The sequence below is a fragment of the Triturus cristatus genome, chromosome 7 (assembly GCF_964204655.1).
Source record: "Triturus cristatus chromosome 7, aTriCri1.1, whole genome shotgun sequence".
In the NCBI taxonomy this organism is placed as follows: domain Eukaryota; kingdom Metazoa; phylum Chordata; class Amphibia; order Caudata; family Salamandridae; genus Triturus; species Triturus cristatus.
Window position 1 is genome coordinate 1,018,626,604 of NC_140590.1, and position 15,235 is coordinate 1,018,641,838.

The 15,235-nt window shown below is 43.5% G+C and overlaps 1 protein-coding gene across 4 annotated transcripts in view; it reads right to left on the bottom strand.

The window, feature by feature from the left end:
• Nucleotides 1–8,287, bottom strand: part of ZCCHC10 (zinc finger CCHC-type containing 10) — a 152,705-nt gene extending 144,418 nt beyond the window's left edge. For 2 of the 4 annotated variants that reach the window (XM_085618070.1, XM_085618071.1), the window contains exon 1: nucleotides 8,134–8,209. Coding sequence is in view for 1 of the 4 variants with exons in the window: in XM_085618068.1 (XP_085474194.1) it covers nucleotides 8,134–8,249 (116 nt within the window). In the remaining 3 variants the exon portion in view is untranslated. Of the gene's footprint in view, nucleotides 1–8,000 lie in introns of all 4 variants that reach the window. The other 2 variants (XM_085618068.1, XM_085618069.1) reach the window with 2 other exon arrangements.
• Between the last annotated feature and the right edge of the window lie 6,948 nt (nucleotides 8,288–15,235).

Sequence of the window (15,235 nt, forward strand, 5' to 3'; positions counted from 1 at the left end):
AAAGGCCTTTTGCTACCTCGTACTCCTGATGAACAGATCCAAATGCCGATTTTTTTCTACTAGGTCTGGGTGTGCTCCACAATTGCTAAATACTGGCTAGCAATAGGACGTGTATTGGCCCGAGTCCTAGAGAACCTAGAGAAATCAACAGAATTATTACTTCGATTGGACTGTAGGAGAGTCTGGATGATATGGAGGCCCCAGAGGGGGAATGTGCTTTGGAAGGAATGGCTACAATAATTTCAAAAAGGGTTATTCCACGCAAAGGGAAATTTCATACTGCCCACAATGTTAGAATGGTGTGCAGCATTGGACAGGTGTGTAAAACAAGAGGAACTTTTCTAGAGGGCTAGAAGCTGCCCTCGCAAACATTATAAGATTTGGGGACGATGGGTTACCATTATGAATTGACAGGTTAATGCTCTAATACATATTAAGGGAATGGCTGAGGGATATTCAGGGCAGCAAAGATGGTGTATGCACAGGATGCTTATTTTTTTTTTATTTGATAAAATCCGTAAAGTTGATTAGGAAAATTCAGACCTGTGGCATCCAACAAATTTTCCCTTAGGGTCATTCAGATCAACAGTTGGCTTGTACCATAAGCAACTTAGGCTTACTGAATTTTCTGCATTAACTTCCCCACAACAATCAAAAACCTCTTTCAGGACCTATATTGCTTTTAAAAGAGACCTATACAGGTTCTATCCTGCCAACCATAATTAAATGATTAAAAGATACATCCAATACAGAGTATGATTTAGCAGTCATTTTATTTTTTCACTTTTTTCAATTTTTAAATTCTACTTCAATGATAACATCAGATACTTTATATACAATAGACATACGTATGAATTAGACCAACGAAGACAAAAATAAAAAACGTATTCTTAAATGTGAATACCCCCACCACTAAGATGACACAAATACTCTCATCATGCTCTCATTCTCAAACATACATCAGTCATACTCATACTGTTAAAATTGAAAAAAGTGAAAAAATAAAAGGACTGCTAAATAATACTCTGTATTGGATGTATCTTTAATCATTTAATTATGGTTGGCAGGATAGAACCTGTATAGGTCTCTGTTAAAAGCAATATAGGTCCTGAAAGAGGTTTTTGATTGTTTTCCCTTGCCCTCCTCCCCCCTTCTCTTGGACCTCTAGTAACTTTAGGGGGGGGCTTTTTCTTAGATATATTAACTTCCCCACAAAGAAACTTTCAAGCATACAGTCAGAAAATTATAAATACACACAAAGTTACAAGCTTGCCAGAGGTGGAAACCAACAATGAAACCATTGCCTTCACAATAAATAGGTCAGGCCTACCCCACTTGTCATACATTTTCATATTGAAAAGATTAGTCTTACAGCCACTGACAACGTTTTCAATTAACCAATCCAGTCTATATTATTTATCACTGGCTTCTCACCAAACGAACTCAGGCCTACAGTTTCCTGCATAAGCTTTCCTACCACACAACTATCGGTATACAGTCAAAAAAAAATATCACAAATAGGTACAAAATTACATGTGGCAAATAATATACTCGTCATGAAACTGCATAACAAGGACTCACATAGTGCAATTCTTCTACCCAATGTTGAATCACAGGGGGTACAAACACCAAACCCCTTACCTTTTATGGTAATCTGTGAGATTCCCTGCAATAACATAGCTATCTATAAGCTTTAATATTGTGCAGTGACAATATACCCCTAAAGACCGATTAGCTTTAACATATGCTGGTCACAAAAAATAAGTCAAGCCTACTGCCTTAGTCGAAACTTTTCATAATAAGCAGATCAAGCCTATAGCCTTCTTCGATGGTTTGTCACTGTAGGAAATCAGTCCTGCTTACTGAGGATAAGTATTCCCACAAAGCAAAGGGTGCAATACAAGCACTCTTTTTCAAACAAAAGCACACAACTTCGGCACAATCAGACTCTGTACTCATGAAAATCAACATTTGGATGAAGCAAAGCCCCTCTCTCGGAAGTGCTTCTTTAAGCTCTTTTTCATGTTAATTACACATGGTCTGGCAACAGCAGCACTATTCTAACATGCAAGATCAGAAAAAAGAGCATTTCCAATCCACTAGGTGAATGAATGAATGAAGTAGCATTTATAAAGCGCATGGCGACCCGGAGGCATCCCAGCGCTAAGGTATGAAACGCAATGGACTTCCCCACTCACTGTGGGAAAAGCCAGGTCTTGAGCCTTTTACGAAAGATGGAGTGATCAGATTCTTTACGCAAGCACAGCGGCAAGGTGTTCCAAAGTTTGGGAGCATTGTAGGAAAAAAGACTGCCTCCGCTTCTAGACCTCTTGATTCTAGGAACAAATGCCAGATGCAGATCACTGGAGCTTAGCTGTCTTTGAGTTTTATAGGGTAGAACAAAAGATGAGATAATGTCAGGGCCTTTACCTCGAAGTATCTTGTGTGTGGTGTACAGGGCTTTAAAGTGAACCCTTTCCCGAATAGGAAGCCAATGTAGAGATCTAAGAGTGGGTTTAGCTGATTGGCGATAAGGAACACCCTCCAACAATCGAGCGGCACAATTTTGCATAGTTTGGAGTTTTTTAAAGACTGCACCGGGAGCACCAAGGTAGAGAGTATTCCCATAGTCAAGGCGAGATAGAATCAACGCCTGAACTACAAGCTTCCTTGCTGAAAAAGGGAGCAGAGGCAAAACTTTACGCAAAGGTTTCAAAAACGCAGAAGCAGGAAGCAACTGCCTTTATGGCTTGAGTTTTGAAATTAAGTTCAGAGTCAAGCCAAAAGCCCAGACTCTTTATTACCGATTTAGGCATAGGGCCCATAGTTGCTGGCCAGATGGTGGCAACCTCGAGGGGAGAAGGATTGCCGAGCAACATAAGCTCAGTCTTATCACCGTTAAGTTTGAGATGGGATTCAAACATCCACCTCATCACCTCCTCGAGGCAGGGGTCGAGACTAGATGAAGGGCCACTTTTATTATTAAATGCCACCACTAACTGGGTGTCGTCTGCGTATGTAATTATATGCACCCCAAAGGGCAAGACAATCTCCGCCAGAGGGGAAATATAAACATTAAAGAGGGTGGGGCTCAGGGACGAGCCCTGGGGCACTCCACAATGTAAGAATCTAGGGCTAGAAATGGCCTCGCCCCCAGAGACCTGAAAAGATCTATCGTCTAGGAAAGAACACAGCCAATTGAGTGCTGGACCTGTTACACCCAACCCCTTGAGTCGGTGGATTAAAATACGGTGGTTAACCGTATCGAATGCTGCACCAAGGTCCAGCAAGATCACGGCTAGAGACCCTCCTAAATCAAGTATTTTCCTTGCATCCTCAACCACAGCCATTAAGGCGGTCTCAGTCCCTTGCATGGGACGAAACCCTGTTTGGGTCAGATGTAAGAACTTACCCTCCTCCAAATGTTTGGAGAGGACCGTATTTGCAGACTTCTCCGCAATTTTGCCAATCCATGGCAAAAGCGAGATGGGACGGTAGTTGGCAAGACAGTCTGGATCTAAGCCAGGCTTCTTAAGAAGTGCCTTGACCAACGCCTTCTTCCATAAGGACGGAACTATTCCAGAGGAGAAGGAAGAATTAATCAAGCCCATCAAAAATGGGCTAACCAAGGCCATAACTGACATGAGAATTTTTGGAGGAACAGGATCTCGAGGTGATCCACTCCTGATAAGGGCGGAGATATTATAGAAAGTGTCTATAGTCAGGGGAGGAAATATCTCCAGCAGCAGGTCTTGCATTAGTGAGAGTTTAGGCTACTGGCATTGTAAATGATATTGCATTAAGGGTGCAGTACCTTATGTGGCCAATAGAGATCCCTTTACAACTCCACAGTGACACCTAGTAACAGCCTGTGGTACTGCACCCTTTCCTTGCTTCAGGGAATTTCTTTTATTACTTATGCTACTGCTCTGATATTTTTTGACAAAAGAAAAATAATTTAACAAACATTATTATTTGTAACGCCAGTAGCTCAAAACTTTCACTAATGCGAGACGTATTGCATTGCCAATGCTTGTTCTTTTATGATAGGGGAGCGAGTGCACATTGAGAAGCAGACAGGCTGCTTTAAACAGTAATAGTTTTACTTGAGACAGTACTACTGTAATGTGATAATGTAGAAGAGTCAGGTCAGGAACAAGTAGAATGTTAGTAACTTTGTTCCTGATGTTATGCAAGTCAGTGATCTCTAGAGTGGTGTAGAAGGTTTGCCGCTGGGTGAGTGCAAGCAAAGTAATTCGGGCAGTTAGTCACTGAGTGGGGTGGTAATCTTGGAGGACCCAGCACCAGTGACATTTCTTTCTGGCCGCATGCCCGTGCCACTGCCTTAACATAGATGGGTGAAGACATGCTTGACCAAGGTGTGCCGTTGACGCTCGTTGCAAGCTTCCAAGCTGTGGGATATTTGTTTTTAAAAGCACTCTGTGGTCTGCACATGACCAGAGATGAATGAAACAGACCGCTGATGTTTATTTGTGAAAACAAAGAAAGGGCACTCTAGCTAAAGGAAGGCAAAGAGGTCAGCACAAATGATAAAAAGACCTTTTGGGAGGCAGCGGTGAAGCCCTCCTCTCAGCAGCTGGTGGTTGGAGCAGAGAAGGAATTGCTGAGGTTTGTAGCTGTTTCCTGTCTCCAGAGGCGGGGAGGGCCGTGGCACTTGGGAACGAAACACATGCAAGGGATTTTGCTGCCTTACAATCAGTGACGGGAGGGATAGCACAGCGGGAGCCAAAGCACTGCCACGAGTCCAAAGAAGCAGTGATCTCAGAGGGGTATTGGGGGCGGGCATGCACTCGTGTGGGAGGAGTGGTGTGGTGTGGAGAAGGGCATGGAGTGATTAGGAGCTGAAAAGCAGGCGCCGAAAATTCAAGCAGCCACAAAAGTTTCATGGCAGAAACATGAGCAGAGGCAGGCCAACCTAAAAAAGGCCGTGCTTGAAGATTGGGAAATAACGTTAAGCGTACAAGCACATAACATGGGCAGTCCTCATGGGAGGATACAAATGCCCAAAAGGAGGAACTACTAAGCCTATTGACAATCACAAAAGGACATTTATAAACAACAATAAGAGGAAACCTATTGAAAAGATGGGCAGTGCTTAAAACCCATATCCAGGAACAGCATGCCTCGCAGGAACTGATGTGTAAACAATGTGCACTAAGCACCATATTCATCTCCCAATAATGAATATGATTTAAACATGTTATGTTTGCCCAAACTAGGAGCTCTAACATGTATTTAATTTGAAGACCACATTGATTGTTCAAAAGGAGCCAGATTTAATTTTAAATATTAAAGCACTGTAGTAAGATACAGGGGGTGAATTTGAATTCATCTAGCTGTTAACCAGCAAAGGGGAGGGGGGGGGGGGGGGAATTTATTTTGATTAGAGATGGTGAAAAGCAATTGTCTTCTAATGTTCAGCAAACATATTAGCATAGAAAATCAACATATCAATAAAACAAACACTGACAAAGCAAACACGTCTGGCGTTGGTTGTTAGCCTTTTGGCTGTGTTAATGCTTATTTTGGGGGTTTTGCATAGGTTTTTGTAAAACTTTATTATTGTGGGAGCTGTCAAGACCTCTCCAAGATAATCATATAAAAACTCTCACTGGCTAAATGGACATTTTTTATTATTTAAAGAAAAAAGCACCTATTGCCATAGTAACCCCTGGCACAGAAAGGAACTACTTTGTATATGGATGGGCGCCTTCTGCAGGACCAAAATGCCTTTACTCAAGTAAAAATGGCCAAAGGCTTTAGTAGGCTGACCCACTTCACCATGCTGTAGCAATCACTACACCCAAAAAATGTGAATGATACAACAGACCAATGGATAAAGAGAGGCTGAAAGCTTGTAAGTTAATATATTATTTATATATTTTAGTAAATTCAAAAGGTCTCGGCTAATGCCTGTGAGTTTTCCAATTTACCATAACGCTATTGTAATCTCTGCTGCCATCTTGTTTGCTAATGTTCACCGTAGTACCAAGGTTTGCCTTCCCGGACATATAAAGCCTCACACTAACGACTGCCTCGTGAGAATTTCCAATTACCTTGATCAGTGCCACAAATTTTCCATTTTTGTATCATTTTTAAAGTTGAATGTGCTGTGCACGCAAGATAATATGAATAAATAAGAAACATTGCCCTTTCAATCATGCAAAATCCTCTCAAGTTTGATACAATGTATATAAACAAAGGGCACAAATAATCTATAAAGTATATTTGTAATGAAGCAAAGCAGACACAAACTGACACACCAATGGCCCTACAACATCTTTAAGAATACCAATCTATACAGTTTTCTCTCTCAAAGAAGTAGTTCAGATCTCAAAGAAAAGAAAAAAACTTTATGAGCTTGGAGTTGCCTATGTTTGTGTACAGAGGGGGCATTGCATAACAATTTTGACTCTACTGCCGAGTCTAGGGCATGTGGAGACTAATTTCTGTTGTGTATGGTTTGTTCACATCTGTGATGACGGAGACAGGCTCAGACATATGAGATTGAAAATCAGAGTAAGTTCTCAGTGATAAAGAATGAAATAAGCATTTCCAAGACATTTTTGTTTTGTGCCTCGCACTATTGGTGTTTACTGACCTCTATATATGCTTTTGCTGTACACCACATTTCAATAAAATCATAGATTTTTTTCTAGACTGAACTTGGAAACCACTCTTTTATGGAAATCCCCCATCGGAGCCAGATGTAGGGGTGATGAAATACTTATCAGTTTGTAGATTTCACAGAATTTTATTTCAATAGCCAACGGGAAGTGCTACGCTGCCCTGCGGCTAGGTGAGTACTATACAAATGGGACATACATACAGTAATTTCAGCACACCTTTGATACTAATGGTTGAAGAACAGCTGGAATCTAAATGTTACTGCTGTTTAACAGACACATGTTTTTGCACTCCGCGCAGGCACCAGATCACATCCCGTTCAAGAGATAAAGAGGGCTCATGAAGTACAAATGGGTTGATGCATAAGGGCCTGAGTAGAACCGTACAAGACATTTTGTGGGATTCAAATAAGACACACTGGGGCCACGGAAATTATACACACTGCAGTGCCTATATCATGGTTACAATTTGGACATTGTAACCCAGGATCAACTTCGGACTTTGCATGTCTAGTAGACCTGGATTCAGGTTACAGGAGTCCTGTAACCAGGTGGCCCTGTGTGATGGGCAGTAGACGACATACAAAGTTCCACAGCAGGAACACTGCGAAGGTCATTACTCAGAACTCTGGACACTCTGTTGTCAATATGAAGGAACTAACTACACCTGGACAATTAAATGACTAGGGTAAAGCCAGGCTCGTGTGCCCAAAATAGGCACTGGCAAATTCAATGTGTATGGCGCTCCTTTGGCAGCTGTCTAGCTAGCCCTCGCCCAAAAAAGAAAAAACACATTGCCACAGTAGTTTCGGGCAATGAATGGAACTAGTGTGTGCGAGGAAGGATGTGCTTCCTATGAAAGAGCAAAATGCAAACACGATCACAGTGAAGCAAGCCAATGTCTTTAGTGGGATGACCCATAGTTTCAAGCTTTATGATGTAGTGGGTTAAAGAAAATGGGAAACGCACAACAATAAACCAATCCATGAACAGGGGTGGTTGAAAGTCCCAATGAGACCACATTATCCAGACAATATTAGTCAAATGAAAAGATCTTGGCGGTCTATAAACGAATTACAAATGCACGAATCGTGATCTTAAATGATTATACCATGTAAACAAGGACAAGTGTGATAGAGGGGGAAAAGGAAGAGAAGCAAACTAAGCAAGGGATGAAATAGTCCCCTATATGTCACCAAGTGGACAAGCCAGCATGCTGGATGACGGCGGGCCGCTGTGTCATTCACCGTGAGAATATCCTCACTTCTTTCTGGCCGACGCATTAAAGTAGCCAACTGAGAAAACCAATACATACTACCAGCTGTTACCCATGTCCTTACCCCCTTCATATACCTTTCTGGACAGTCGCGGCATCGGCTGTTCTCCTTCCCATATTCCAGACCTCCGTAGATAGACCAGTCCACTAACACCCCTCCCCCTGCCGAGTGCCCGTAGCAGCCCCGCCTCTACGATCCCGTTCACTTACGCTTGCCTCCGAGCTATGAGACGGTGCATGGGAGTAGCCATCTTGAATCCGTCCGGAAACGCTCCGGGTCGCCGACTTGCTCCAGCTGCATTCTGGGAAAGGTATCTGAGTGCCATAGAGAATACCAAGACAGCGTAGAGCGTAGTCTTGATCGAAGAGGTGTTCCTATGCATAGTTGCTGTGGTTCTAAGAAGGTGCCTTGTTATTGTTTATGGCGTTGTGACAGAACTCAGAGCAGTGTAGATCAGACAGGAAGCGCTTCCTGTAATTTCGAGAGACTTTGTGTCTGGATGGGTACAGAGATCACACCACCATATCTGAAAAGGACCCTCAAGTCATGTATGAGACCTTCTGCCATTCCTTCTCTTTTTAGGTTTTCGCCCGTCATACAGTACAGCTGTCTCTTTCTTGGGGACCAGCTGATAGCTGGCCTGGAGCCTATTGCTTTCTTTTGGTTTTCCGTTCAATGGTGTTAGTTGTTTTAGCCGTCTATCTAGTCTTTGTCCCTCTTATGGCTCATATCTCTTTACTATCGCTCTTATTTGCTCCTTTTATCCTTCCACAAGTTTCTCCTTTTCACTAACTTTTTTTTTCTTCTTTCACTAAAAGCACTCTAAGAGAGTGCATGCTTTCACCACATTCTCTGTGGTTTGCACTCATCAGATCACATTTATTTTCACTTTAATTTTCCACAACTTTGTCCTTCCAATTGCTGTCCTTCCAATTGCTCTGTGATTCTTCTAGGGTTGCCAACGGGCATGGGCGCAAATTTAGGATGGTAAGTGTAAAGATACAGGACAAAGGGTCAAAATTCAGGACAGGAGGTCAAAATTCAGGACAAAAAGTATGCTTAACAGACACATCAGTGGATGTCATGCAATAGTATATAAATCAATAGGTAAAGAACATAAGTACAAGTCACTTCTCCTGCCTGGTCACATCTCCTGCCCCGTCACTGCTCCTTCCCTGTCAATTCCCCCGCCCAATCACTGCTCCTGCCCAGTCATTGCTCCTGCCCGTTCACTGCTCCTGTCCGGTCAGCAATCCTGCTCATGTCCGATCAATGCTCCTGCCCTATCACTGCTCCTGCCCGTCACTTTTCCTGCTTCCTTCACTGCTCCTGCTCCCTTCACTACTCCTGCTCCCTTCACTGCTCCTGCTCCCTTCACTGCTCCTGCCCGATCACCGCTCCTGCCCGATCACCGCTCCTGCCCAATCACCTCTCCTGCCCCGTCACCACTCCTGCCCCTTCACCACTCCTGCCCCTTCACCACTCCTGCCCCTTCACCACTCCTGCCCCGTCACCACTCCTGCCCCATCACCACTCCTGCCCCGTCACCACTCCTGCCCCGTCACCACTCCTGCCCCGTCACCACTCCTGCCCCGTCACCACTCCTGCCCCGTCACCACTCCTGCCCCGTCGCCTGTCCTGCCCAGTCCTGCCTGGTCGCCTGTCCTGCCTGGTCGCCTGTCCTGCCTGGTCGCCTCTCCAGCCTGGTCGCCTCTCCTGCCTGGTCGCCTCTCCTGCCTGGTCGCCTCTCCTGCCTGGTCGCCTCTCCTGCCCCGTCACTTCTCCTGCCCCGTTATCTCTCCTGCCCCGTTATCCGCTCCTGTCCATTCACTGCTCCTGCCCTGTCACTTCTCATGCCCCGTCACTTCTCCTGCCCCGTCACCTCTCCTGCCCCGTCACCTCTCCTGCCCCGTCACCTCTCCTGCCCCGTCACCTCTCCTGCCCACCGTCACTTCTCCTGCCCCCGTCACCTCTCCTGCCCACCGTCACTTCTCCTGCCCCGTCACTTCTCCTGCCCCGTCACCTCTCCTGCCCACCGTCACTTCTCCTGCCCCGTCACTTCTCCTGCCCCGTCACCTCTCCTGCCCCGTCACCTCTCCTGCCCAGTCACTTCTCCTGCCCGTCACTTCTCCTGCCCCGTGACCTCTCCTGCCCAGTCACCTCTCCTGCCCAGTCACCTCTCCTGCCCCGTCACCTCTCCTGCCCCGTCACCTCTCCTGCCCCGTCACCTCTCCTGCCACATCACTTCACCTGCCACATCACTTCACCTGCCCGTTCGCCTCTCCTGCCCGTTCGCCTCTCCTGCCCGTTCGCTGCTCCTGCCCGTTCGCCTCTCCTGCCCGTTCGCCTCTCCTGCCCGTTCGCCTCTCCTGTCCTGTCGCCTCTCCTGTCCTGTCGCCTCTCCTGCCCCGTCACTGCTCCAACCCCGTCACTGCTCCTGCCTGTCACTCTCAGTGAACAACATTGGCTAATTACACAAGACCGCAAGTTCCCCACAGTACTCTGTTTGGGGAAAGCTCCCCTGTAATCACTAACTATGATCTACTGCCTCCAAGTGAGTCACTGGCCACCAAGGCACTCACTGGCACATGATATGCTAAAGGCAGACAGTGCATTGTCATTCGAAAGGGGATAATTAGCCTCAGTCAGAATGACAATGAGCTTGTCCATAGTCTGTGAGCTCAGGGAGGGGCTGCTGCAGCCTCTGGAGTTCAGCTGAGAGATGTGAGCTGGCCCCTGAGAACTTTTAATCTCTTGGGGCTTCTCGCAGGGGAACAGCACAGCTGGGTGGAATTAATCTCCAAAATTACGGACAAAAGGCGTCCGTAAAAGGAATGATTACGGACATCACCCCAAAATAACGGACGGTCCGTGAAATTTACGGACGGTTGGTCACCCTAGATTCTTCCCTTCAGGTCTATTCAGCCACCTGCATTCTCCCCCCCACCCCACCCCACAGTCCCTTGTGTTACTTTTTTCTTTTTTACCAATCCATCTCTGCTCAGTAAACAAAAAGAAAAATGCTTGCGTCATTTTGTAGTCACATGCATGCTTGGCGCTACATACCTCGTCTTTTTTTTGTATAAGACATGCTGCACAGCATAAGGGATGCTGTGTACCGCTGCTTTTTTATATTATATTCCGGGCCCTGCGTTGCCAGTCCCTCCAGCTCCTTGAAGAGTTTATAGAGCAGTGGCACTACATGTCTTCATTGAGTTTGTTAGACCTGGCATCTTTTGGCATGGTTTCCCCTGTCTTTTTACCTCTGACCACCTGTTTTTGATTGTGTGCTCAATTTAATTGTTGCTAGTTTTAGGATTCTGGGGACTTTACCACTGATCACCAGTGCTAAAGTGCAAGTGCTCCCTATCTAGAATGTAATGGTATTTGGTTTATCCATGATTAGCCTATTTGATTTACTAGTAAGTCCCTAATACAGTGCATTGTGCGTGCCCAGGACCTGTAAGTCAAATGCTACTAGTGGGCCTGCTGTCTAACAACACTGGGTCTGGCTCTAATCAACAAGGCCGAGCAGCTAAGCAAAACAACAAAGAAAATGCCTGTGCTGATCCTTATTCTACAAACACCTACATGAAAATGACAGGAAACAAATTACTGTCAACCTTCTCAAAATTAATTCAAAACAATGTAATTTTATTTTTTATCTCTCATCAAAATTCATTTTTTCATATAACAAATAGTTGCATCATTTTCAACAATGAACCGCAATAACCAAAGAAAAATGACTCTGGTACCAAAAATAAGTGACTTTAGATAAGTGCATAAATAATCGACGACATAGAAAAAACTCACATAAAAGACACAAGACAAGACCTATATATACACTCTAGCAATATTTTCTGTTCCAACGTTTTCAATAAGGTTAAACATTCAAGGAGATACCCAGAAAACAGTGTGAGATTTTTTGACAAAGAAATTCCTGCACTGCGCCAATGAAAGGACGTTATTTTACAATAAATCCAACAGGCAGAATATGTCTTAGCATTAAACACACTTGTTTTACAACACAACAAGCAGAAGGTCAAACAACAAGTAGAAGGTCGACGCATTTCGAACCCCATTGGTCGTTAACTGGGGGTTCTCTTCAGGACCATTCACTAAAAAGACAATAAAAAATAAAAAAACTTTTAGAGGCGTATTTGGATGTGAGCTCTTGAATAGACTAAACTTATAGCAACACTAGCCCTCTTCCACCTGAATGACAAGTCTCCCAAACACTAACTTACCTAATTGGCGAAATCAGCCGATTTCACGCTTAGGCTTCGAGTCTAAATGCTGGCTTAAAAAGACTTTCTGAAACAACATAAAAAAGACAGACAGCTAATGAGGAAAGATTTCGTCACGTCCTGAATGTCGTATTAAATGCCGCTACTACATTACTTACTTCATTTGAGTAGAGCCTAATGGTCTTGATTGCAGTTGTAAAGGGCAAGTTGTGACCTGAAATGCAGTGAGTAAATTGCAACAAACGAAGCAGTGGAGAGGAACATAACGCTGCTTCACCTAGCAGAAAGGTCGAATTTCCTACCTTATATGAATCGTTTCAAATTACGAGGTGTGGTTATCCTCGTCGCAGAGCCAAATTCCTGGGGGGGACAAAGGAATTAAAAAAAATTGTGGTGAACATTTAAGAAGTGTGACTACGATCCTAAAACACACGGGGTTAAGATTAACGAGTTTTAAGTTGCTGAAGGAGCGCCGTTACCTTTTTACTTGGAGAAGGCTGCCGAAATCTCTTAAACAACCGGACTTGATCTCGGTCGAGCTGGAATCTTCGTACTTCCGCATTAGTAAAAAAAGGGCTTCCTGATGTTGCAACGTGCACAGCGGATGGCTGAGAAGTCGACACGTGGTTGGAATCTCTTACAAGTTATCCGTTGTTTGCAATAAAAAAAGAAAGGAGCATTTCTAATCAAGTTGTACGAGCTGCACTACCAAGGATTACATAAAAAAACTCAATTCAAGAACAATTGGGACTACCCCCAATTCTAGGACATCACAAATGTGGTACTTGCACATGCTGCGATGGGAAGCATTAGTGTTGCTATAAGTTTAGTCTATTCAAGAGGTCACATCCAAATACGCCTCTAAAAGTTTTTTTATTTTTTATTGTCTTTTTAGTGAATGGTCCTGAAGAGAACCCCCAGTTAACGACCAATGCGTCGACATTCTACTTGTTGTTTGACCTTCTGCTTGTTGTGTTGTAAAACAAGTGTGTTTAATGCTAAGACATTTTCTGCCTGTTGGATTTAATTGTAAAAATAACGTCCTTTCATTGGCGCAGTGCAGGAATTTCTTTGTCAAAAAATCTCACACTGTTTTCTGGGTTTCTCCTTGAATGTTTAACCCTATTGAAAACGTTGGAACAGAAAATATTGCTAGAGTGTATATATATGTCTTGTCTTGTGTCTTTTATGTGAGTTTTTTCTATGTCGTCGATTATTTAAGCACTTATCTAAAGTCACTTATTTTTGGTACCAGAGTCATTTTTCTTTGGTTATTGTGGTTCATTGTTGAAAATGATGCAACTATTTGTTATATGAAAAAATGAATTTTGATGAGAGATAAAAAATAAAATTACATTGTTTTGAATTAATTTTGAGAAGGTTGACAGTAATTTGTTTCCTGTCCTTTTCATGTAGGTGTTTGTAGAATAAGGATCAGCACAGGCAATTTCTTTGTTGTTTTGCTTAGCTGCTCGGCCTTGCTGATTAGAGCCAGACCCAGTGTTGTTAGACAGCAGGCCCACTAGTAGCATTTGACTTACAGGTCCTGGGCACACACAATGCACTGTATTAGGGACTTACTAGTAAATCAAATAGGCCAATCATGGATAAACCAAATACCATTACCCCATGATTGGCTGAATAAAACGTGGCTACCCCGTGATTGAATGGGAATTGTAGTTTTTCGTTTACTTTCTGTTCTGGTCCAAAAGAAATAAAACTTTATTGAGCTATCAGATAGCCAAAATGTGGATTTGTACTTAGTATCGAACCAGAAGAACCAAGGCTAAATCCTGTTCCATTGTTTATAAATGAGGACAGAAATATGCAACCGAAGTCAACAGTGATTCTCTGTATTCAACTTGGCCGAACCATGTGCAAACGGAATCTAACAAAATTCTCAATATTCAACTTGGCCACACCATATAGATGACTTAAAAGACCTTGAGTGGCAGATCTTGATATGAACATAGAAAAGTGAAGCTAATGAGTTTGTGAATCATGTTATAATAATCTCATGGCGTGCAATATTTCAGGATATTATCTGTCACAAAAAGCGCAGAAGGAGGAGCTCTCTGGAGGTCTCAACAGAAGGAAATAAGTGCTGCTGGCTGTGAATTGGTCTAGTGCTAACATTAGACTAAACATCTATGTGGCTGTGCTCTCACAGTTTATAGATTTGGGAAAGTTCATTAAGGCCGCCTACAGCCGTGTTGAATTTGACAATAAGCAGTGCTTCACGGTGAATTAATTTTTGTTCTAAATCACCTCCCCGGGGGTCATGTTCCACCTTCGAAATTACTGTCCAGGTCAGGTCCTTTTCTTGGTGGCTGTGATTTCGCCAATGGTTGACCAGCGGGGCTGTCAGGACGTTTTTCCTAATTCGCGATTTATGTTGGGTGATTCTCTGACGTACTTCCTGGTTTGTCTTACCGATATATAGTTTAGGGCAAGGGCATAAAATCCCATAAACTACATTTTTCGTCTTACAATTGGTGTAAGTTTCGTGTGTCCAGTTGATGTTTTTGTGAGAGAAGAGCACCCCTTCAACAGTTTTATCGCAGCATGTGCAAGTACCACATTTGTGATGTCCTAGAATTGGGGGTAGTCCCAATTGTTCTTGAATTGAGTTTTTTGATGTAATCCTTGGTAGTGCAGCTCGTACAACTTGATTAGAAATGCTCCTTTCTTTTTTCATTGCAAACAACGGATAACTTGTAAAAGATGGGTCAAGATTTTCAATCAAATGCCAGTTTTGTTTTATAACGTTTTTCAACTGGTTTGAATTTGGGCAAAAAGTCGTGACACATACAATTTTGTCCATTGGGGGCCTCTCTTTTTTCTGTAGTAGTGTCTCCCGCGATGTCCACCAAGCTCTTTTTAAAGCCCTTTTTAACAATTTTTTGGGGTATCCCCGGTGCCTCAATGTTTCCAGCAATTTTGTGGCATGACACATATATTCATCTTTGTAAAAGCAATTACGCTTGATCCTTAGAAATTGCCCAAAGGGCAGATCTTCTCGTAGGCTCCGCAGATGGTTACTCGTAAAGTGTAGAGCTTTATT